Raw genomic sequence first — 24,410 nt, 5'->3', positions numbered from 1 at the left:
TCAAGTAATGCTTTTGCAATTGGAATTTACTTACCTTAAACATTTGGTCTTTTCAAATTACAATTTTATTTTCATTAAAATTTTTATACAATACAACATGAGGCACTGAGGTGGGTTCATCACTACTGATGCAGGCTCTTGTAATTCAACGTCTAACTGTCTCACAATATAATATTAGCCTCTTTGTGGGAAAACTGGGCTTAATGCATATGCGTAAATTGTAGTCCAAAATAAGCATACGCAGTTCACACTGGCTATTCAGGAATGATACTTTCCTATTTTATGGAATTTTTTTTAGCAAAAAATCCAGTCAAGGAGGAAAGTTTTACCTGTGATAATCCTGTGCAGACTGCACAGTTTTATCTGTGACAACATATTACACACATGCATTAAGCCCTGTTTTCACAGAACATGGCTTATAAATTATTTAATACATAACAGCAAATAGTAACAAGCATGCAGTAGTATGGAGTAGGAAAGGCTTATCAGACAGTGTTAATAAGTAATTAATTTTATCCCACTTTTACAGTGAATTCAGTTGATTAAAGCCCTGTTGATTAAATATCATCTATAATCAATGGCAGGAAATGACGTCAGTATTTCGACGAAATGACGTCATAAATCCAGCGAAATTATCCAGTCAAACTTATTTTGTTTACACAAAAAGGTTAACAAAATAAAAAGTGGGATAAATAGAATAATAGATTAGTGTTGATTATAGATCAGGTTTATCATGCTCGGCAAGAAAACGAAAAAGCACTCACCAAGGCTCGTGCTTTTTGTTTTCTAAGCCTCACATGATAAACCTGATCCATAATCAACACTAACCTATTATTCTCTATATAAATACTTGGCTTGTGGTAAAAACACAGCAGGACTGATAATATTTACTGTTAATAATAAACAAAATATATGAGCTGTGCTCTGTGATAAAGGGGTTTAATGCATGTGCTAAAAGTGTCATCCCAAATGAGCTTGAAGAGATTTTCTTTAAATGAATTATATCATAACAGAGAAAAGTGTCATCCCAGATTAGCATGTGCTGACTGCGCAGGCTTATCCAGGACCACACCTTACGTACATGCACTAAACCCCTTTTTCACAGAGCAGGGCCCATATGATTTTGAACTATAAGTTGTAACATTTTTCAAATAAATTTCTGAAAAATTGTGTGTAGTATCTTGATAAATGCCATCATGAGACTGTTTGGCCTCTTCACCACTTAAGTGCTAAAATAGATGTCTTGATTGGGCCTAGATTGAATTAGGGTTTACCTTAATATGGGGAAATATGGGGTTAACAGTATGGCAAGCTTGTGCAATACAGGCATGTAGACCGGTGGAATTTCTTCTCACCTAGAACTTTGCATATGTAGTTTGGCTGTGTTAGTCAGTTTTTATATATAACTGGAAAAATAACATAATAACTATTGTGCATTTGATTAGATATAATAACCCTGCTTGTTGCTTGTGCACAAATAATATTCACATGTCATGATTTACTAATAGTTATGTGATATAATGTTTGTTATTGTTGGACTATTTGAACAAGAATGCTTGAGATTTATAACATAGTTCTTTATTTCAATGAAAAGTTTACAAAAGGACAGTGGGTTTGTGTCTCGGATATGTTTGAGTGCATTTGATGCATTTGAGTGGTGTTCTGAGAAAACTTGGCATAATGCATGTGTTTAAAGTGTCGTCCCTGATTAGCCTGTGCAGTCCGCACCAGCTTATCAGGGATGACACTTTCTGCTTAAACTTGATTTTTGGTAAGGAGGGACTTCTTTGAAACTATAAATACCATAACAGCGGAAAGTGTTGTCCTTGATTAGCCTGTGCAAACTGCACAGGCTTATCTGGGACGACACTTTACGCACATGCATTAAGCCCAGTTTTTTCAGAACGCGACTCATTTCTTGAATTAGAATGATGGGATATCTGATTCACCCTCGCAGTGAGAAAGTATTAGGCCCTTCTGAGTATTAAGCATCATTCCTGATTAGCATGTTTAAGTCACCAACTAAAGAAGACAATATCCACCATATTGGGATTTTTTTGTTTATAATAAGTTGCCTCTTAGCACACATAAAGAGATCAATCTACATTAACATTCATACATTTACCCATTTTTGTCCTGTCACGTTAGTTCCCTACAGCAGAGTTTAGATAGTGTTTTTTAGTTTTCTTGTTTTAAATAAACCAGTAGTTTCTAGCACAAGTAGAACAAGTAATGAATTTAACCCCCATTGGACCATTTTAGCCTTGTTCTGGGATATGTTGACTTTATGCGTGTGGGTGAAGTGTCATTCCAGATTAGGCTATGCAGTTTGCACAGGCTAATCATAGGGGACACTTCTTGCTTGTATTGAATATTTCATTTATATTTAGTCTCTTTTAAACGAAAATGTATTTTACACAGTAAGTGTCATCCCTGAAAATCCTGTGTGAACGGCACAAATGAATCTTTGACAACACTTTATGTACATGAAATAAGCTCAGGTTTCCCAGAGCTAGTCTCGTCTAATGTATTATTTCCCATGTTTTCTGACGAGTAGATGTTCTATTTGGCAATTTGAGATATTTTTTTATGCAAAAGCTGTGTCATTCATAACAATGCAAAGCCTCACAATATTTAGAGTCCACAACGGCCAACAAAGTAAGTATTATTGCTGTTTTTTTTTTTATAGGATTGCGTAATGTTCATCACTCTAACAGCTCTGTACATTTAATTGTCTTAATAGTTCAGCCAAATAGTGGACCGTGGTATGTATACCTGTGGCTGCATGCTATAAAGGGCTTCCTAATGTTGTCAGTGACTATATGAGCTGTGTTCTGTGAAAAAGGGGTTAAATGAATGTGCGTAGTGTCGTCCCAGATTAGCCTGTGCAGTCTGCACAGGCTTAAAAGGGACAACACTTTCTGTTTATTATGATATTTTCTGTTTAAAGAAAATATTCTCTTAGCAAAAATCTAGTTGAGGCGGAAAGTGTGGTCCCTGATTAGCCTGTGCCGACTGCATAGGCTAATCTTGGACAACTTCACGCACATGCATTAAACCCCTTTATCACAGAGTAAGGCCCATATATTTTGTTATCTCATGCAAGCGAACTGCCCTTTCTAGAACAATCAATAAGGTTTGGGCCTTTTAACTTTCAAACACCCAATCAGTGTCAAGCTTTCTTTCTTTCTCTGTTAATTTTCAGCTGACCAATCAAAGTAAAGCTTACACTTACAGTCACTCTGTCAACCAATCTAGCTTACTGTCTTGCTCATGTTTTTATCTGACCATACCAATATTACTGTATTTCTCTTTGAAATGACAGCTTACTAAAAATGTAAACCATAATATAAGATAAAGCCACAAACATTTAATTGGACCACTTGTGTGAGGAAAGGTCTTCAAATAAATATTACAAAATAACATATCCATTTATTTTCCCTATTTCTCATTCTGATTCGACACTTTTTCATAGTATGTGCACTGGAAATGTAGGATTATGTACCATTTATTGTATTCATTTACATATGGCTTCAGTTTTGTCACTTTTGCTTTATTATACTTATATGTTTTGTTATTTTGTGGTATAAAACATGGCACTTCATGTTGCAGATAAATTATAGCCTTGTTATATATCAACCTCGTTAAGGGAAAACCGGGATTACTGCATGTGCATGATGTGTCGTCTCAGATAAGCCTGTGCAGTTTGTGCAGGCCAATCAGGAACAACACTTTCCACTTTTCCCAAGGCGCGTCTCTGTAGCATAAAACATGAACTCAAAATTGCACTATGCATTGCAGTTAACACAAATGATTGTTTCAATTAAGAAAAGCAATACAAAAGCGGGTCATGCAATGCACAAGTAATACAATTGATAACACAAAAAAAGAGAAACATGATTATATTGTTTTCAATGTTGTCTTTAATTTTGGTGGCAGTAAACATGGAATTGTGATGTTGTAAGACATCCTATTACATTTGTAACTAAATTAAACCAAGTTTCAATAGCTTAAAATACAGGGGCCAATTGACCACTCGCCAGCTGTCAATCAAACTCACGTTAAAATCGATCAGATTTTGTTTATTGCGGCCACATGGTCCGAGAAACAAAGACTGTCAGAGTAATGGAATAAGCTTTATGAAAACACAACTTAGTGGGCGGAGCAATCGCGTATTTGGCAACTGGTCATTTGACATAGTGTTCAATACTGAACTTGAAACTAGTTTTCTATCTAAAGTTGTATGTTTCTTCATTTAAGTAATATGAAATAAACAAAATAGAAATAATTCAGTTTATTTTTATGCCCCCGGATCGAATGATCGGGGGTATATTGTTTTTCGCCTGTCTGTCATTTTGTCGGTCTGTCTGTCTGTCATTCTGTCCCAAAACTTTAACCTTGGTTATAACTTTTGTAATATTGAAGATAGCAACTTGATATTTGACATGCATGTGTATCTCATGGAGCTGCACATTTTGAGTGGTGAAAGGTCAAGGTCATCCTTTAAGGTCAAAGATATGGCTTCAAAGCGGTGCAAAAGGGGGCATTGTGTTTCTGACAAACATATCTATTGTTTAATTGTGCCTTTTGCAAACTTAATAAGAACTTAGAAATTATTAATCCAAGTATCAGTTTTTGTATTTCTTTTGTCATCAGTATGTATTAATAGAAGTCATAGAAATATGTCAGTACATTTGTCCCCTTTTTTAAGAAGTAATATGTGTATGTGGCAAGAAGGAAATCAAACAGTGCCTTTTCACATGTACATACCACATTTGAACGAAGCAAATTATAACACAATGATTCAGTAAACAAAGTATTTTGTGTCTTCTTTACATGCATTATAGGATAAATGAGCAAAATAGAAAATACTCTTTGTATTTTATATTACCTGTGCACGCATTAAAAGAACCTAGCAAAATAGAAAGCCTTCATTGAATTGAACCTGATTGTGGGAAAACTGGGCTAAATGCATGTGCGTAAAGTGTCATTACTCTATGTTTTTATTTCTTCTTGCAGTTTATGCCGAAAGTGTCATCACCAATTAGCCTGTGCAGACACTTTACGCACTTACCCAGTTTCTCAAAACAAGGCTCAATTTTACTTATAACAGTTTGCCGTTTCTCTTCCATAGGCCTATTTTAATTGGTCGTAAACGGCCCTTTTAGCCACTGTTGTAAGTATGTGCATGCAAATCGAGTTATTTTTACTCTGGGACCTGCTTATGGACACTGGGCGGTGGGCGAGGAATTTGGAGGGGGGATATGGTCGTCCATTTACCCTTTTGTGTTTTAAATCATTTGTGCCTCTTCTGGGCAAACTTGGCTAGATGTGTGTCAGTTACGTGTCATCCCAGATAAGTCTGTGCAGTTTGCACAGGCTAATGTGAGACAACACTTTCCAATTTTCCAATGGATTTTTTTCATTCCAAAAAATGTTCTTCTAAATGAAAATCCCATATAGGCAGAAAGTGTCGTCCATGAATAGCCTGTGCTGACTGTACAAGCTAATCTGGGATGACACTTTACGCATGTATTAGGCCCAGTTTTCCCAAAATAAAGCACATTTTGTTGAGACATTTCATTCCCAATTGGTATGTTGTTTTAAAGTATTGGTGCAACAGTTGTGGTTGGTTCTATGTTTTTCTATTGGAACTTGTTTTTCAGGCAAATGTATCCGGATTTGGATCGTCAGGGCCAAGGACCCATATTCACCAACCGATTCTTAGTCTGAAATAAGGAGTTTTCCTCAGATTTTAACCCTTTACCACTAAGATACGTATTTTGAGGCATTTGTTGTTCTTAAGAAAATTACATTTAATATGTTCTAATTCTTAAATATTTGTCTTTGTTCTAAGTCTGTTCTTTATTCTTAAGATTTATTCGCAAGTTAAAGAATTGGTTGGTAAATATTGGCCCAGATTATGATTGCGTGAAAAAAAGTTATATTGACATAAATTAGCTATTGATTTATTTTGGTATAGTACCTAAAATGAGGAGCATTTTTACATCGGTATGATTTTCTGAAAACTGGTATCAGTCTCTTTGGTTGTGTTAGCCACTTACTGATCAGATATGCACTTTGACCCATTAATAGTCCTTTAGAAAATCAAAATTACCCAAATCAGAATAAAGTAAAGACCTTCCTTACAAGATTCAAGTGTTAAATGATTCATTCCCAACCCAACAATACTGCTAAGCAGCAAACAACATAAAATCATAACAGCCTTCAAGTTACTGGCAGGCTGTTCTGTCATAATGCTGGTTTCATTGAAGCATATTTCACTTTGCTTCTAAGGGGGGAAGATATCTTCATAATGCTTTGACCTAAGATGGTGAAACATTGGTATAGTGGTATTTTCTGAGAAAGGAAAGACACCTATTGATTGAAGAACACTTGGTTGAAGGTCCATATCATATGGTCTTGGGTAACAGGAAATTGGTGTTGGCATTATTGTTATAAGAACTTTTGACCTGCAATCATTCTTATTTATTTTGTGTAAATTAAGCAGGAAAATACGACACATTTTTATTTTGAGTTCAACAGGTCAAAGGTCACATCAGATTGTGTCCAGGAATAAGAATCTTGGAGATATCAAGAGAATGCATTGACCTCCAGTCATCTTAACTGGTATGCAGGGTATTGTAGAGGAAGTAGTGACGAGTATTGATTTTAAGGTTATTAGTTTAAAGGTCCAGGTCACAAGGGCTTGTAAGAGGAACATCTTTTCCACACAATAAATTGAGAACACGTTGACGTACGATCATGTTGTGGTTGTTACTTGAATAAATTGAGGTCATCAGAGGTCAAGGTCACAGGTGCATGTATTCGGGAATTTTAGAAATTGGTTCCCATACAAATTGGTTTTCGCATACTATCTAGAGAATTTTTACGATCATATAAATTAGTATGCTGATCATTCTAGACAAAGACTGAACTCTTGATTTTCAGACCTTTAGGGTCAATACAACAGGAATGACTGCTGAAGTTTGGAGGCGTACATGCTTAAAAGCATATCTTGTTTGTGTTGTTATTTTTTGTGGGAGAATGGCTTCATTTCAATGTGGGAGAATGGCTTCATTTCAATTTCTCCGTTCAAAAGTCTGCTTTGGTTTTCCATGCTGGATAAACCAAGTGTTTCTTATGAAACAAACAATTTTGTAATTTATGCTGAGCATTGAAAAAAGTATTGTGAACACCTCTTTTGGTTTGGTACGGTTACATGGTAAATTTACAAACATAAAAACAAATGAAAATATGAAATATTTGTAGAAAATTATTTTATTTGTTTGGTTTTGAACAAATATCAATTGAAATAACAAAATCATTTAGGGATTTAATGATAATTGCTAGCCCCTTTTACTTACTTGTTAAAGTTTGGTATTGTTACATGTTTTCCACTGATGATAACTTGGTAAATTTACATGCATAAAAGAATAATAATTTGATTACCTGTAATATTGGTAGAAATTGATTTTGTGTTTTTTGGTCTTGAACAAACATTAATTGAAATAACAACATAATTTAGTGTTTGAATGATAATTGCTAGCCACTTTTTCTTAGCACATACTTCAGATCTTGAGGTTTTAGGTTCAAGGCAATTCCAAATGTTGACACAACTTTTTGTATTAGTTGTGAAACTTGATTTCATCCAACGATGGAAATGATGATTTTACGTGACTCTCATGTTAAATTGGTTGTTCACAAATCATTTTGAAGTCATTTTTGTGTGAAAATGTTAAATTTGTTGTTCGCATGCCATTATGGAATTATGATAACAGCAATTTAAGTTGAACATGCCCCAAAATAGATGTTTTTTTGTTGTCCATCAATTGTTAACCTAGAATGAGTTCAATATTTCATTGACCTAATTCATTAAACAAACAACAACATAAAAAAAAAAACAATTTAATGTCAGAAATAGGAATTAATGTATAATGAAGTTGAAAAAGATGCCTGAAGGTTGGGTTAACCAGGGACCAGGTGGAGGCATTTTATGTTAGTCGTGTTCTGAGAAAACTGGGCATAATACATGTGCGTAAAGTGTCGTCCCAGATTAGCCTGTGCCGTCCGCACAGGCTAATCAGGGACTACACTTTCCGCTTTTATGACATTTTTCGTTAAAATGAAGTCTCTTCTTAGCAAAAATTAAATTTAGGTGGAAAGTGAAGTCCCTGATAAGACTGTGCGCATTGCACAGGCTAATCTGGGATTACACTTTACGCAGATGCATTAAGCCCATTTTTCCTGGAACAAGGCTCATATAAACATTATAAAGCAGCAGCATCAACTTGTAACACTGTTATATCGATACTTGGAATAAGATATCCAACTTGGAATGGACACCATTTTGGTGATTTTCTTTAAACACTTTTTGTTGCAAGTTTTGAATGCATTTTTAGCTCACCTGATTGCTCAGGTGAGCTTTTGTGACCGGTCTTTGTCCGTCGTATGTCCGTCCGTCCGTTAACATTTGCTCGTAAACACTCTAGAGGCTACATTTCTTGTCCCATCTTCATGAAACATGGTCAGAAGCTTTGTCCCAATGAAATCTCGGCTGAGTTCAAAACTGGGTTGTGCCGGGTCAAAAACTAGGTCACTAGGTAAAAAAAAAGAAAAACCTTGTAAACACTGTAGAAGTCACATTTCATGCCCAATCTTCATGTAACTTTGTCAAAATGTTTGTCTTAATAATATGTTGGTTGAGTTCAAAAGTGGTTCGGATCCGTTGAAAAACATGGCCGCCAGTGGGCGGGGCAGTTTTCCTTATTTGGCTATAGGGAAACTTTGTAAACACTATAGAAGTCACAATTTTTGCCCAATCATCATGAAAGTTGGTCAAAACATTGGTTCAATTGATGTCTTAGACGAGTTCGAAAATGGTCAAGATTGGTGAAAAAACATGGCCGCCAGTGGGCGGGGCATTTTTCTCTATATGTATTTAGTGGAAATTTTCCCTATTTGGCTACAGAGAAACCTTGTAAACACTCTAGAAGTCACAATTTTTGCCCAATCATCATGAAAGTTGGTCAGAACTTTGGTTTTATTGATATCTCGGACAAGTTGGAAAATGGTCGGGATCGGTGAAAAAACATGGCCACCAGTGGGCGGGGCATTTTTCTCTATATGTAGATAGTGAAAACATGCGAACACAGTAGAAGTCACATTTTTGGCCCAATTTTCATGAAATTTGGTCAGAAAATTTGTTTCCTTGACACGAGAGTTGAGTTCAAAAATGGTTCCGGTCAGTTAAATTACATGGCTGCTGGGAGGGGGGCAGTTTGCTCATTATGCCCCCCCCCCCCCTTTCGAAGAAGAGGGGGTATATTGTTTTGCTCATGTCGTTCTGTCCGTCCACCAGATGGTTTACGGATGCTAACTCAAGAGCAATTATGCCAAGGATCATGAAACTTCATAGGTACATTGATCATGACTCGCAGATGACCCCTATTGATTTTCAGGTCACTAGGTCAAAGGTCAAGGTCACGATGACCTGAAATAGTAAAATGGTTTCCGGATGATAACTCAAGAACACTTATGCCTAGGGTCATGAAACTTCATAGATACATTGATTATGATTTGCAGATGACCCCTATTGATTTTCAGGTCACTAGGTCAAGGTCACGGTGACCCAAAGCAGTAAAATGGTTTCCGGATAATTTAAGAACGCTTATGCCTAGGATCATAAAACTTCATAGATACATTGAGCATGACTCGCAGATAACCCATATTGATTTTCAGGTCACTAGGTCAAGGGTCAAGGTCACGATGACCCGAAATAGTAAAATGGTTTCTGGATGATAACTCAAGAACGCTTAGGCCTAGGATCATAAAACTTCATAGGTACATTGATTATAACTCGTAGATGACCCCTATTGATTTTCAGGTCACTAGGTCAAAGGTCAAGGTCACGATGACCCGAAATAGTAAAATGGTTGCCGGATGATTACTCAAGAACACTTAGGCCTAGGACCATGAAACTTCATAGGTACATTGATCATGACTTGTAGATGACCCCTATTGATTATCAGGTCACTAGGTCAAAGGTCAAGGTCACGGTGACCTGAAATAGTAAAATGGTTTCCAGATGATAACTCAAGAACGCTTATGCTTAGGATCATGAAACTTCATAGGTACATTGATCATGGCTCTAAGATGACCCCTATTGATTTTCACGTCACTAGGTCAAAGGTCAAGGTCACAGTGACCTGAAATAATAAAATGGTTTCTGGATGATAACTCAAGAACGCTTATGCCTAGGTTCATGAAACTTCATAGGTATATTGATCATGACTCACAGATGACCCCTATTGATTTTCAGATCACTAGGTCAAAGGTCAAGGTCACAGTGCCAAAAAACGTATTCACACAATGGCTGTCAAGGTCACGGTGACTCAACTTAGAAAAATGGTTTCCGGATGATAACTCAAGAATGCTTACGCCTAGGATCATGAAACTTCATAGGTACATTGATCATGACTCGCAGATGAAATAATGATGAAACTTGACCAGGATGTTTGTCTGGACAATATCTAGGTCAAGTTTGACATTTGGTAAAGATTTAATGAAACGACTCCTCTCAGGTGAGCGAACTAGGGCCATCTTGGCCCTCTTGTTGTATAGTATGTATAACAAGCACCTCTCTGTGCCATTTTCATAAATAGTGATGTTTTTTTTTAACCATTTAACTTTATTGTTAAGCTATGTTTATGAAGGCATGGACATGGTTTCATTGTTAAAGAGTTACAAAAAAATTCCAAATAAACATCCAGTGTTTAATTAAAATCAATTTATATGGTGCTGTCTTATACATACAATCTTGTATTTTACTGATAATTTGTCAAAATTAATGCAAACAACAGGTAAATTAATACAAACAACAAGTAAAGCTGCATGTAAAGCATTGTTGCTAAAGCACAGTTTAATGCAAGTTTGATGTCTTATTCCAAGTTCACATGATAAGTGTGTTTCATTATTAATCACTTCAAGTAAGTTGCAGGCAAGTTATAACCTTTTCATCAAGATTCTGATTTTGTCCATTGCAGCAATGGTACAGTCACCATAGGAACAGCCTTGAAAACAACCAGTCAGCAGTCCAAGGTGTCCGGTCCAGTTAACGGGAATGAGTGTTACTTTTGGCGAACAACCGGTTGTACTTATGGTGATAAGTGTAGAAACTCCCATATACCAGCACATAGAGGAATTGACAAGAAGCCCTGGCAAAAGGACCAATAAGTTTGACCTTGAAATCTGTGACCTTGAAAAAAAGTTTGACCTTAAAAATGTGACCTTGAAAAATGCGACCTTGACAAGGCAAGCATGATTGATATTTTGCTTATTTAACCATTGGTGATCATCAGATCAATATTATCAATATGTTTTATATTAGATGAGGTTGTTTGTTGTTTGTGATTGCACAGAACATCTGGAACCTCTTTAGAGCAAGTTTAATATTTCAGTTGTACTGGCCCTAATGAGAGTGGTAATTAGAGCCTCGATAAGGGAAAACTGATGGGCTTTTTGCATGTTCCTAAGGTGTTGTCCCATATTTAGCCTGTGAAGTCTGCACAGGCTAGTCAGGGACAACACTTTCTATTTTTCTGTAAACTAAGTCTCTTTTTTAATAAAAAAAGCCAGTTTAAGCCAAGTGTCATCTTGCATTAGACTGTGCAGACTGCACAGGTTTATCTTTAAGATACTTTAAGCACATTGATTAAGCCCTTAACAAGGCTCCTGTAGTTGGCTCTGTCATAGTTTTAAAGTTGCATTCTTAAATCATCTTATCTCAATTGGTCTGGTTTAGTTGTAAGTTTTAAAGTTGAATTGCTTACATTTATATCAATATCGCAATAAGTATGGTTATTTTTTACGTTTGAATGATAACAATTCCTGATGTGTGTAGCACAATTCTGCCAACTTCATTATGGTTTAAATGATAATTATCTGATGTAATTTTTTCTTTATGTTTGATACAATGCAAAACAAAGTGATTATCAAAGCTTTACACGTTTTTATGTAAATTTGATTTGATTTCAGTGTTATTGAAAAAGCAAAAAATACATTTTTATCCTGTAACACTGTTTAAATATTAAAAATAAGATTGTTGAAATATGATGTTCAAATATGAATGCGAACATAGCATTATTGTTGCAAATTGTATGTAAACATTGCTTCATCGTTCTCATTCACAATTCATTAATTAAAATTTTAATAGAATATATAATAATTAGGGATGCAACAGGTTACAAAAATCATTAACCGGTTAACCTTTTGCAGTAACCGGTTAGTAACGTGTTAGCCGAAACACCTTAAGTAGTTAAAATGTTAAATAATACATAAACAATGTCATACCGCTTGTACCTGTACTCTCTATAGAAATGAAAGTAATTTGAGATCGCCTGCTTTGATAGCATTTCTGTTTCTTATTAAAATGTATTGTAACATTTATTTTTATAATTTTGTAAATGTTTGCAATACATTGTATTTATTTTTCCTTCGTAAAAGAATATGAGTAAAAAATTACACAATGTTAATTTTCATGTGTCATAAGCTTATTTTGGGTTGGGTCACGTTCACGCCTTATCACTCACAAATGTTGTATTTCTTAGTTTATTCTGTTTTAATTGTATGATTAATGTTTATTTATTAAATTTCTTTAATTATTTACTTTCTTTAATAAAATTTGCATCAGAATGTAGTGGTGGCATCGTGGATGACGTAAATTTTATGATTTTAATTTCTGATAGAACAAATAAGACGTTAACTCAACAGGATTTTAACTACGAATGCAATTCTTGATAAAACTGTTACTTATAAATTCTTATAAATTCTTCATTTTCTTGGGCAATCAGTGTTGGATATTGTTAAACAAATCATAAAAACAATCCATCCAATGTCTCAACTGAATTTTATCGCAAGTTTGATAAACGTGTCTTTTGCGTCTTCGCTAATAGCCCCTCTCCCCGCAGTTCGTTAGTTTAATGTTTGCGAGTGAAACGAAACAGCAGTGCCAATTATCAAAATGTACCCCCTGTTTGTTACCACAAAGGTACTAATTTATTGCTTTATTGCCTTGTTTTTCGACCCGTTATTTACTACCGTTGATGGTACAGCATGTTGTTCTTACTAGTAGCCAGCACAAATTGGCAGTATGTCGTGCGCAAAACGTAAAATTGTACGATTTTGTATTTTGAAAAAGAAAAAAAAAGTATTCCAAGAAAAAAAACATACTAAAATATTTTGTTTAAGGTTAACCTTTTTCCGAAAATGTAACTGGTTAACTGGTCGTTTTGGTTAACCCGTTAACCTCTTGCATCCCTAATTATAATTGTTGATTTATAACTGCTAATCATATTGGGGCCAGATAAGTGAGTGATAAATAGTATCTTGTGTATAAATGTACGAAATTGTCATGGATTGGCTGACAGCAATAAATTGTTTGTTTCTCTTCCTGCGACCAAGGCAAATAAAGGATGTATTTACTTTTTGCGAATTTTAATATATGTGTTTTGTTATATTTGTTTTCATTTTCCAAAGTCATGTTTTTTGTTTGTTGCCAGTAAATAAAATGCCAGTGTTTTTTGGGTACAAGTATGTAACTGGCTACTTTAAAAAAAAAACATTACCAAAGAATATAACAAAACAAATTGACCAGTGACCATGATTGTTTATTGTGTCGATTTTATACATGTGTGCGTAATTACATGCTAAAGGTACATCAATTAACAAATAAAATAGACAACCAGTAAGTGTTTTTATATTGTTAATGGGTTGTGGAGATTTTGTCTCTGTAATGGGGGATGAAACAAACAGTATATTATTTAAGGCCTTTGTGTAATCATTTGTGTTGTCTCATTCAATACAAAATTATGCAATCATTACTATAAGGTGATATATGTGGACTGTTTTTGACAGGAAATATTTTTGATACAAAAAATATATTAATGAATAAACATCATATGTTTTTAAGTGTAAGAGTTAGGCAATGCTTTGGTTTTCAAATGTCTTTTTATGCCCCAGGTAGGGTGGCATATAGCAGTTGAACTGTCATTCCGTCTGTGCGTCCGTCCGAAAACTTTAACATTGCTCATAACTTTTGCAATATTAAAGATAGCAACTTGATATTTGGCATGCATGTGTATCTCATATAGCTGCACATTTTGAGTGGTGAAAGGTCAAGGTCATCCTTCAAGGTCAAAGGTCAAAAAACTAAATCCAAGGGAAGTAAAAAGCTTTAAAGGAAGATAATTTCTATTTTATAGAATTTGAAAGGTACAGATAATTTTCACAAGGGAAGTAATATTTTTTATAGGGATATAATTAAAAAAATATATTTCAAAGCGGCGCAGTAGGGGGCATTGTGTTTCTGACAAACACATCTCTTGTTCTTTTTTGTTCAGTTGACATGAAGAAAATGTACATTTTAAACTGATAATTAATTAAGCACAATGTACTGATGTGAGTGTGTCATATGGATTTGTGTTGTAAAAATGAAAACTGCTAAGACACCATGTTTGTAGGAAATAATCCACACACAAAAATTGTGTCGGAAAATAAGCTTCATTAAAAGGAATACATATAACCATATGTTTATATTGTTTCTAATAACATATTAAGGTTGTACAATTGCTTGTCTGTTTAGAAAAGTGCATATCTTGCACAACATTTATCATCAGGATCTTTTTTTGTTGAATCTCTGATTTTTCATACGGTTGGGCATTTTAGTATGAATTTTGTGCAAGCAAGCTGCAAAGTTAATTGAGATCCTTTCAAAAAACAGTTTTATGTTTAAGAAAGAACATTCTAAAAATGATTTGTTGCAAACATAATTAATGTAATATTTCTTTTGAATCTTGTGTCTACCTAGAAAGTTTTGTTTCTGTGTATTAGAAAAGTAAAGTTATCAGTGAACATTTTAACTCCATGAAAGCAATGTTGTTCCTGACTATTTAAATATTAATAAATAAGGGATAAATAAATTAAAATCCTCTAGCAAAGATAATGAAACTGCTCTTTTGAATATAGGCACTCTGTGAAAAGGTGGTTTAATGCATGTGCGTAAAGTGTCATCCCAGATTAGCCTGTGCAGCAGAGACTTTCTTTAAACAGAAAATATCATTCAAACGGAAAGTGTCTTCCCTGATTAGCCTGTGCAAATTGCACAGACTAATCTGGGACTACACTTTACGCACATGCATTAAACCCCCGTTCCACAGAGCACATCTTATAGGTTATTGGGAAAAGTAGACTTGCATTGAACAGTGTTAAAGCTGTGTGTATGACAACATAAATTAAGACGGTTCAACTTGACAAAGTGATGTGCAGTGTCCATTGAATAGTCAATTGTAAGGTGAGAAAAGGCTATGAACATGCTTTCACAATGTTTTAACCATCAAATAAACCAAATATATTGAACATGTTTTTGTTTTGTTACTAATTTGTAGAATATTGCATTCAAATGACTTGTCCATCTGCATTTTCTCCTATTCTTCAATGACTATATTGCTTGATGGTGAATATTTACTTGCATAGTTAAAATTCACCCTGACATGAAATACCATAATTAAATTTATTTACTGTATATAATAACAGTTTCTGTTGGAATAATATATAATTTGAACCTTACCAGCTTACTCAACTTGTAAAGCACTGGACTTCAAATTCAAGGTCACTGGTTCCATTCCCAGCTCAGCCATATAACTTTGAGGGATTGGTAATAAAAAATATTTGAGCTGCACTCAGAGAAAATTGGGCTTAATGCAAGAGAGTAAACTATTGCCCTAGATAAGCCTGTGCAGTCTTAACAGGCTAATCAGGATCAACACTCTCCTTAAATGGTATGTTTAATATAAAAGTAGCCTTTTCTTAGCGAAATCCAGTTAGGGCGGAAAGTGTCATTCTCGATAAGTCTGTGTGGACTGAACAGGCTAAAAATCAGTGATGACACTTTCACACACTCTTTAATCCTTGTTTAACCCTTTATAACTTAAATAGGTGTTTTGACGCATTTTTAGCGCCTCAGAAACTTTAATTTATGTGAAGACCTTTCTTACTAGATTCAGGTTTTAAATGCTTCATTTTCAACCCTTAGATACTGATGAGCAGCAAACAGCATAAAACCTGAACAGACTGTGAGTTACTCGCAGGCTGTTCTGGTTTTATGCTGTTTGCACATAGCCATTTTCACTTTGCTTCTGAGAGGGAAAGGGTTGACCAGAACAAGGCTCAAATATGATAGGACCATTTTCCTCCAACCTCTGATTTAAGTATATAACTGACTGCTTTGATGTGACTGAAATATTTTCAAATGGCGAGAATAGACAGTCAAGAAAAAACTTATAACATTTAAAGGGGCCTTTTCAAGTTTTGGTAAATTGACAAAATTAAAATAAGTTGTTTCAGATTCGCAAATTTTCGTTATCATGATATTTGTGAGGAAATAGCTATACTGAACATTTACCATGCTCTAAAATATCCATTATATGCATCTTTTGAGGATTTGAAAACCTGAAAATTATAAAGCGTTGCAACGCGAAACAATTGAATAATTTGCAATGTTCTGTTGTTGTCTTCATATTTTGTGAAACTACAAGGATTGCTTATATAAAGTAAAAAATATATCCCCTTATAGCATGAGCATGGATGGCCGAGTTGTCTAAGCGGAAGACTTTTTACTCCAGGGGTTAGTGGTTCGAGCCCAGTTATGGGTTACTTGTTTTTAGCTCACCTGTCACGAAGTGACATGGTGAGCTTATGTGACCGTGTGATATCCATTGTGCGTGCGTGTGTCTGTCAACAATTTGCTTGTGTAAACAGTAGAGGTCACAGTTTTCATCCAATCTTTATGAACTTTGGTCAGAATGTTTATCTTGATGAAATCTGGGTTGGGATTGAATTTGGGTCATCTGGGGTCAAAAACTAGGTCACTAGGTAAGGTAAAATAATAGGAAAACCTTGTGTAGACAATAGAGGTCACAGTTTTCATCCAATCTTTATGAAATTTGGTCAGAATGTTTATCTTGATGAAATCTGGGTTGGGATTGTATTTGGGTTATCTGTGGTCAAAAACTAGGTCGCTAGGTCAAATAAAAGAAAAACCTTGTGCAGACAATAGAGGTCACAATTTTCATCCAATCTGTATGAAATTTGGTCAGAATGTTTATCTTTATGAAATTGGGGTCAAAAACAAGGTCACTAGGTCAAATAATAGAAAAACCGTGTGTAGACAATAGAGGTCACAGTTTTCATCCAATCTTTATGAAATTTGGTCAGAATGTTTATCTTGATGAAATCTGGGTTGGGATTGAATTCGGGTCATCTGGGGTCAAAAACTAGGTCGCTAGGTCAAATAATAGAAAAACCTTGTGTAGACAATAGAGGTCACAGTTTTCATCAAATCTTTATGAAATTCGGTCAGAATGTTTATCTTGATGAAATCTGGGTTGGGATTGTATTTGGGTCATCTGGGGTCAAAAACTAGGTCACTAGGTCAAATAATAGAAAAACCTTTTGTAGACAATAGAGGTCACAGTTTTCATCCAATCTTTATGAAATTTGGTCAGAATGTTTATCTTGATGAAATCTGGGTTAAGATTGTATTTGGATCACCTGGGGTCAAAAACTAGGTCACTTGGTCAAATAATAGAAAAACCTTGTGTTGACAATAGAGGTCACAGTTTTCATCAGATCTTAATGAAATATGTTCAGAATGTTTGTCTTGTTAAAATCTGGATTTGGATTGAATTTGGGTCATCTAGGGTCAAAAACTAGGTCACTGGGTCAAAGTGAAAAAAAATAATTTGTAGACAGTAGAGGTCACAGTTTTCATCCAAACTTAATAAATTTTGGCCAGAAGGTTAATCTTGATGAAATTTGGGTCATCTGGAGTCAAAAACTAGGTCACTAGGTCAAATAATAGAAAAACCTTGTGTAGACAATAGAGATGACAGTTTTCATCCAATCCGTATGAAATTTGGTCAGAATGTTAATCTTGATGAAATCTGGGCTGGGATTGTATTTGGGTCATCTGGGGTCAAAAACTAGGTCACTAGGTCAAATCATAGAAAAACCTTGTGTAGACAATAGAAGTCATAGTTTTCATCTGATCTTAATGAAATATGGTCAGAATATTTATCTTGATAATATATCTGATTTTGGATCGTATATGGGTAATCTTGGATCAAAAATTAGATTACCGGGCCATTTTTAGTAAAACTGTGTAGATGAAAGAGGGCATGGTGTTCATCACGTCTTAATGAAATTTTGTCAGAATGTATTAATAAATGAAATCTGGCTTGGGATTGTATATGGGTCTGATATAATTTAAGATGATGTAGCAAGGTTAGTCAGCGATTCAGGGACATCTTGGTCCTCTTGTTTCTTTTTATACACCAGTTGAAAACGGGACGTATTAAAGTTGAACCCTTGGCAGGCGGCGTCCACAGCAGAGTCTGCTCTATAATATAAATAGTTTGTATCAGATCTTCACCAAACTGGTCAGAAGTATCTAGACAATATCTAGGTCATGTTCGAATATGGGTCATGCCGGGTCAAAAACTAGGTCATGGGGTCACTTAGTGCATTTCAAGGATTTAGCATGGTGTCCACTCTCTTTTTGGAGTAGTTTTCATACGATCTTCACCAAACGTGGTCAGAAGTTGTATCTAGACAATATTTAGGTCATGTTCGAATATGGGTCATGCCGGGTCAAAAACTAGGTCACGGGGTCACTTAGTGCATTTCAAGGATTTAGCATGGTGTCCACTCTCTAATTGAAGTAGTTGTCATCCGATATTCACCAAATATTGTCAGAAGTTGTGTTTAGATGATATCTTGGTCAAATTCAAATATGGGTGATGCCGGGTCAAAAACTAGGTCATGAGGTCACTAATTGCATTCAAGCATATTGCATGGTGTCCGCTCTCTAATTGAATTATTTTTCATACGATCTTCACCAAATTTGGTCAGAAGTTGTGTCTAGATGATAATTATGTAGGTCAAGTTCAAATATGGGTCATGGTAAAGTTATCGAGTTGTCCAAAACCTTCAAACGGGCGTATCTTGTGACAGTTTGGCACTCTTGTTTTGATTTTTTTTACTGGAGATGTTAAGGTCCAATCTTTAATTTATCAATATAAAGCATTAATTACAAACTTCAATACATGCCAAAATCTGTGAAAAGGCCCCTATAAAGAAAACATTACATTTACCAATGCATAGGGTAGGATTATATGGAAGGGAAAGACCGTCAATATTATTTATCACCAGAAATGTTGCACGTGTTGAGTATTCAGCTGATATATTCCATGTTGCAACTATAGATTATACATACATGTCAAATAATATCCGTTCTAATAAACAAGGTTTTATATGTAATGTTTCAATTTTTAACAATGATAAGTTTTAGGGTAGAGACATCTCAAATGTCCATCTTGTGCATTGTCCAATTTAATTTATCAATTAATAAACATTAAATGTTCAAAATGTAAAATATACATTTACTTGTATTTAAAAATCGCAAACATATCGCACTAAACTTTGTCACAACTCTATCGCTTCTATACAAAGGTGAATATACTAAAGTAAACAAATTTGCAACAGTAACTTTAACGAACTGCCAATTTCCACTATGAACATGTAAACACGTCTAGATTGGTTAACGCGTATCTTTACATCTTGCAATGTTACAAGTTTACATTTGCACAGTTGTGAAGTCAGTAATCTATACGCGGTGAAAGCGACAAAATTATTTTTCGTCTTATCCAGGAACCAATGCGTCGCTTACAGGCCGGGAACCATTCAAGAATGGATCCGCTTTTTTGTACTATTGAATACGACTAAGGTTTGCCGTAAAGAGGCTTTACAATAGTAGGTTTTTCTCTATATCCGCCCATGGTCTGTTGGCGATATTTTATACGTATGTTGTCCACGATGCGATCATCATCAGATACTTACATATGCTATCATTATATCCGACAATCCGTTCACTATCAAAACCAGGGAGATACTATAGAGTATTTTTCTTCCCCGCCTAATGCGGAGGAATAAAGTTTTGGCGTCCCCGTCCGTCTGTCTGTCTGTCACACATTTTCAGGGTTATATCTTACAAACTATACGATTTCGGCATGAAACTTCATGGGTGTATAGATATCAATGAGAATAGATGGACTGCACAAGAACACTAACATGACACTTTCTTAAATAAGATTTATCGCCATTTGTTGTTTTTGTATGATGTAACTTTTCAGGCTATATCTTAGGTACTTTACCAATTTAAAAAAAGAAGCTTTATGGGTGTATTAAAAGGACCTTTTCACGTTTGGTAAATTGACGAAATTGAAAAAAATAACAGTAATACTTGTTGTGTAGTATCACTGAACATTTACCATGCGCTAAAATATCCATAATATGCATATTTTGACGATTTAAAAACCTGAAAATTATAAAGCGTTGCAACGCGAAACGATTGAATAACTTACAGAGTTCTGTTGTTGTCGTCATATATTGTGTCACTACGATGATTGCTTATATAAAGTTTAAAATTCACCCTCACTGTGTGAGCACGGATGGACAAATGGTCTAAGTGTTAGACTTTAATTTCATGGGGTCAGTGGTTTGAGCCCAATAAAGATTACTTTTTTTTTCTTCAATTGTATTCTTATTTTTCACTGGAGCTTTTTAGATCCAATGGTTACATTTTTCAATATTAAGCATTTAATGACAAACTTCAATACATGCCCAAATTTGTGAAAAGATCCCTTAAATATCAATAAGGACACATGCCATGTGCTCCAGAACCATAACCCTGCACTTTGTTGAATAAGTGTTATTGCCTTTTTTTCTTTATCACACCTTAACACAACGTGCTCGTCGTAAGCGTTTGCGATCGCCTTTTAATTAAAAGACGTTTAAATATTGTAATCACTTGTAACAGCGTGTATTATATGGCAATTATGAAAATATGCAGTAATGTAAGGAATTTTATTTTGTATAATGAATTTAAAGATTAATTTATTGTATTCCGTACCAAATCGCAGCATTATGTAACAAAACGTCGATAATCTAATTTAAAATATGGAATTATAAAAAAAGACGCATACTGGAGTAATGGCTGCTATCATAATTGTCTTTCTTTGATTAACGATTGCCATTTCGTTTTGTGTACCATTAGTTTTAGCAATAATAAAAAAACTAATGATACATTAACGATATATTTAGTGTCCATCCACAATATTACAATATTGTATACCAAACAGTGCCACTTTTAACAGGCGTTTACACACGGGTTTGACATAATACAATCACACCATTAAGCACTTGAGTTTTGAAGATATATCAAGTTTTGAAATACATTTGCAAATATCTTTAGTGCATAAAAGACAGTTTTCTTGCGTTTTGTGCCGATATCTTAAGGTATAAGTAAAAATCCTTGAATACGTCTGAAATCGTTGAAAAAAAAAATCACGTTGCTTGAAGCATAACCGTATAGTACAAATCGAATTTGGAAAAAGAACTCAGGCATATTAAATAAAGTAATTCTTATGTATGTCAGGTTGACATAAGTAGCATAAAAATCTGTCTTTTATGCACTTGTTGAAATTCTTAAGAAAAATTGTTTTCAAAAGTTATTTGAAATTAAGCACCACTTACCGTCGTTTTACATTTATTAAAATTAAAAGAGAGAACCACACAAAGTCACGTGATCCTGAACGCCTTATATTATATATTCAATCGAGACAAGTGTCGAAATGTCTTTACATCACCATGGTCTGAAAAAAAAGTTCACAATTCACATCCGAAATAAATATACATACACAAAAGTTTAACAACAGTAAATACATTTATCTTTCAGAAAATCCGACACACATGGCAATAAACAATTTGCTTTTCATATAATTAAGACATGCTACGTAATAGCTCTCCGCAAAACTGCCTCTTTTTTATTCACCCCTGATACACATTTTGATTGGTCAATACACAATCAATTACATGTCATGAAATTTGATTTTAAAAAATCCGATTTCAGTTGGACATGAAAGGATCATGCTTATTTATCTTGGTAATGATTACTAGCCTACAAATTACTTTTATTTAGCGATTAGTCAACAAATTGTAACCATACTGATCCCGATTTTCATCCTCTTCATTTTCAGCAGCACCCTGTATCTTTTTTGTGATCCTGGATTTGTTTCTGCTCTAGAGCAATAACATGGTGCATGATCAACGGGGTTTACAGATGATTACACACGGGCTGGACAGAATGAAAACACACCGTTTAGAACGTTATTTTTGCCAATATCTCAAGTTATTGAAATATGTTTGCAAAATTCTTTTGTACATAAAAAAAATATTTTGAAGTTTGTGCCGATAAATTAAAAATTTTGAAACCATTATTGAATACGTCTGAAATTAGTGCCACAATTCCCGTTACGTGCAGCACAACCGTGTTAATCAATGTTGTAAATATTGAATTTTGGCCAAGAACACGGTCCTATTTAATTAAAGCATACTTATGTTTTTCACATTGCCATTAGGCGCATAAAAACTGTTTTTGGTGCACTAGTTGAAATTCTTCAGAAACAATCTTTGAAAAAGTTATTTGCAAAAAGCACTACTTACCCGTGTTTTCACATCCATTAAAAGCCATTTGTGAACCCCATAAAGTCACGTGATCCTGCACCCTGAATAATAATGCTACTATGAGCCTCGATCTTGGAAAACGGCGCTTAATGCATGTGTGTAAAGTGTCGGCCCAGATAAGTATGTGTCGTCCACGCGAGCATAAAGTAATTGTGAAAATAGTTGGTGGCTGGTAGTTTTTTTTATAGCAACGCGGTAAATATATCTACTGAAATTACGCGTGTCGGTGTACAAGCATATTCCTATATTTGGTAATCCAATCATCGGGCCGGGGGCCCGTGTCGTGCTAACCGAATGGTACCTACCGGCATTCTATACATAGATGGTGACGTCACTACGTTATTGTAACCTCTATATTAAGACGCATCACATTCCCCTTGTTTGGGGAATTATGCTTCCGCCAAAGTAGTTCTGCGTAGGAATGAAAAGTTAATAATGAAAGAAAAATCTATTTTTATTGTGTGTTTAAAACGGAACGTTGATTAAAGAAATGTTATTTAATTATGTTTAAATGTGATTTTGAATCTCTGTTAAGACTGATAGCGATTATCAGAAGCACGATTACCTGACCTACTTTTGCTTTCACTTTTCACTCGTAAAAGAAGTGCTACCCACAAATCCTTTCGCGTTAGTACACAGGTCAGTAAGACCGGTGAGTACACAATGACCTACCGGAAGATGTCTGCTTCATTGAAAAAACCTTCGAACGAAATTGTATATGGGCCAATTGCGTTTGCTGAGTTGGAGATATCGGTAAGTTTTAATTGCCATCGTCTTCGAAAACCGTAGTTGGATTCTTAAACGTTACGAAAATTATTTCCCGTCTAGATTCTCCAAGAACCTTCTACGACAAACGCATGGACGTTAATCCCGGGTGCCTACTCTTTTTGCGATTCATTGAAAAGAGAAGCCGTAGGCATTTCCTCGTCAAACAGGCAAAACACATCGATTTGCTTTCAAAAAGTCCACCATGGTACAACTTACACAGGTCTCCACGTCCCTAAATAGGTTGTGATTGTATGTTTCTGTACTTTTGTGGATGATTTAATCCACGCCCGATTTTAAAAATAATGAAAAATGTGTTGAAAATACATATACAATCTACTCGCCCTGAAAAAATATCCTTAAAACTTCAAAACATCCAGTCCTTAGTGCCACCTTGAAAGTTGCATTTTCTCACTTATTGATGGATCGTAAAAAAAAGAGGAGGCGTCCGTGATTAACGGCCGTGAAACATCTCGTAGGCACGTGAGTCCCATTTGTTAGGTGAGAGATTATAAGATATTATACTAATAAATTGCGCGGGTTGTTTTTTGTAAAATGTGTTATGATGTTTTAGCATAATGTAAACTAGTCAACATTGCTAACAGGTTAAATATCGTACAACTTGGCACGCATACATGTATAAATGATCTGATTTTGCAAACAAATGATAGGTAATCACTTGATATTTTCATAGGTTGGAGTATACTTTTCATGCTCTCTGCACCGGTCGAACATTAGGATATATAATGTAATAGTCTTTACAAATCTAATTTTGCACACAATTTGCGATTCGTGCATGGAAGAGACCGGTTACTCACGTTTGTGTTTCGGTTCGTGGTCGTAAAGTTTCGGTTTCACCGTGCTCGTTAGGCGCGGTTTCACTCGAAGACATTGTTAAAAATAGGGTGTCTCTTACTGAAAGTGCACGGCTTGCAAACCGTGGCTCCAAATCTTAATGAAGGTGGTTAAATGTGTGTGCTTTCCGAATTGCACTCCTGACAACCCTT

The 24,410-nt window shown here is 35.0% G+C and overlaps 1 protein-coding gene across 9 annotated transcripts in view; it reads left to right on the top strand.

Moving 5' to 3' along the window:
- Window positions 1–15,414, top strand: part of LOC127857608 (nucleolin-like) — a 73,288-nt gene extending 57,874 nt beyond the window's left edge. For 4 of the 9 annotated variants that reach the window (XM_052394085.1, XM_052394084.1, XM_052394083.1 and 1 more), the window contains exon 20: window positions 11,046–15,414. In XM_052394085.1, coding sequence (XP_052250045.1) covers window positions 11,046–11,235 — 190 coding nt within the window. In that variant the 3' untranslated portion in view covers window positions 11,236–15,414. Of the gene's footprint in view, window positions 1–2,743; window positions 2,766–5,134; window positions 5,177–11,023 lie in introns of all 9 variants that reach the window. The other 5 variants (XR_008038521.1, XM_052394088.1, XM_052394090.1 and 2 more) reach the window with 5 other exon arrangements.
- The last annotated feature ends 8,996 nt before the right edge of the window (window positions 15,415–24,410 follow it).

Source organism: Dreissena polymorpha, chromosome 14 (genome assembly GCF_020536995.1).
Source record: "Dreissena polymorpha isolate Duluth1 chromosome 14, UMN_Dpol_1.0, whole genome shotgun sequence".
Lineage (NCBI taxonomy): Eukaryota > Metazoa > Mollusca > Bivalvia > Myida > Dreissenidae > Dreissena > Dreissena polymorpha.
The sequence above is the reverse complement of the archived record's forward strand: the minus strand, read 5'-3'. Positions and strand labels throughout refer to the sequence as shown.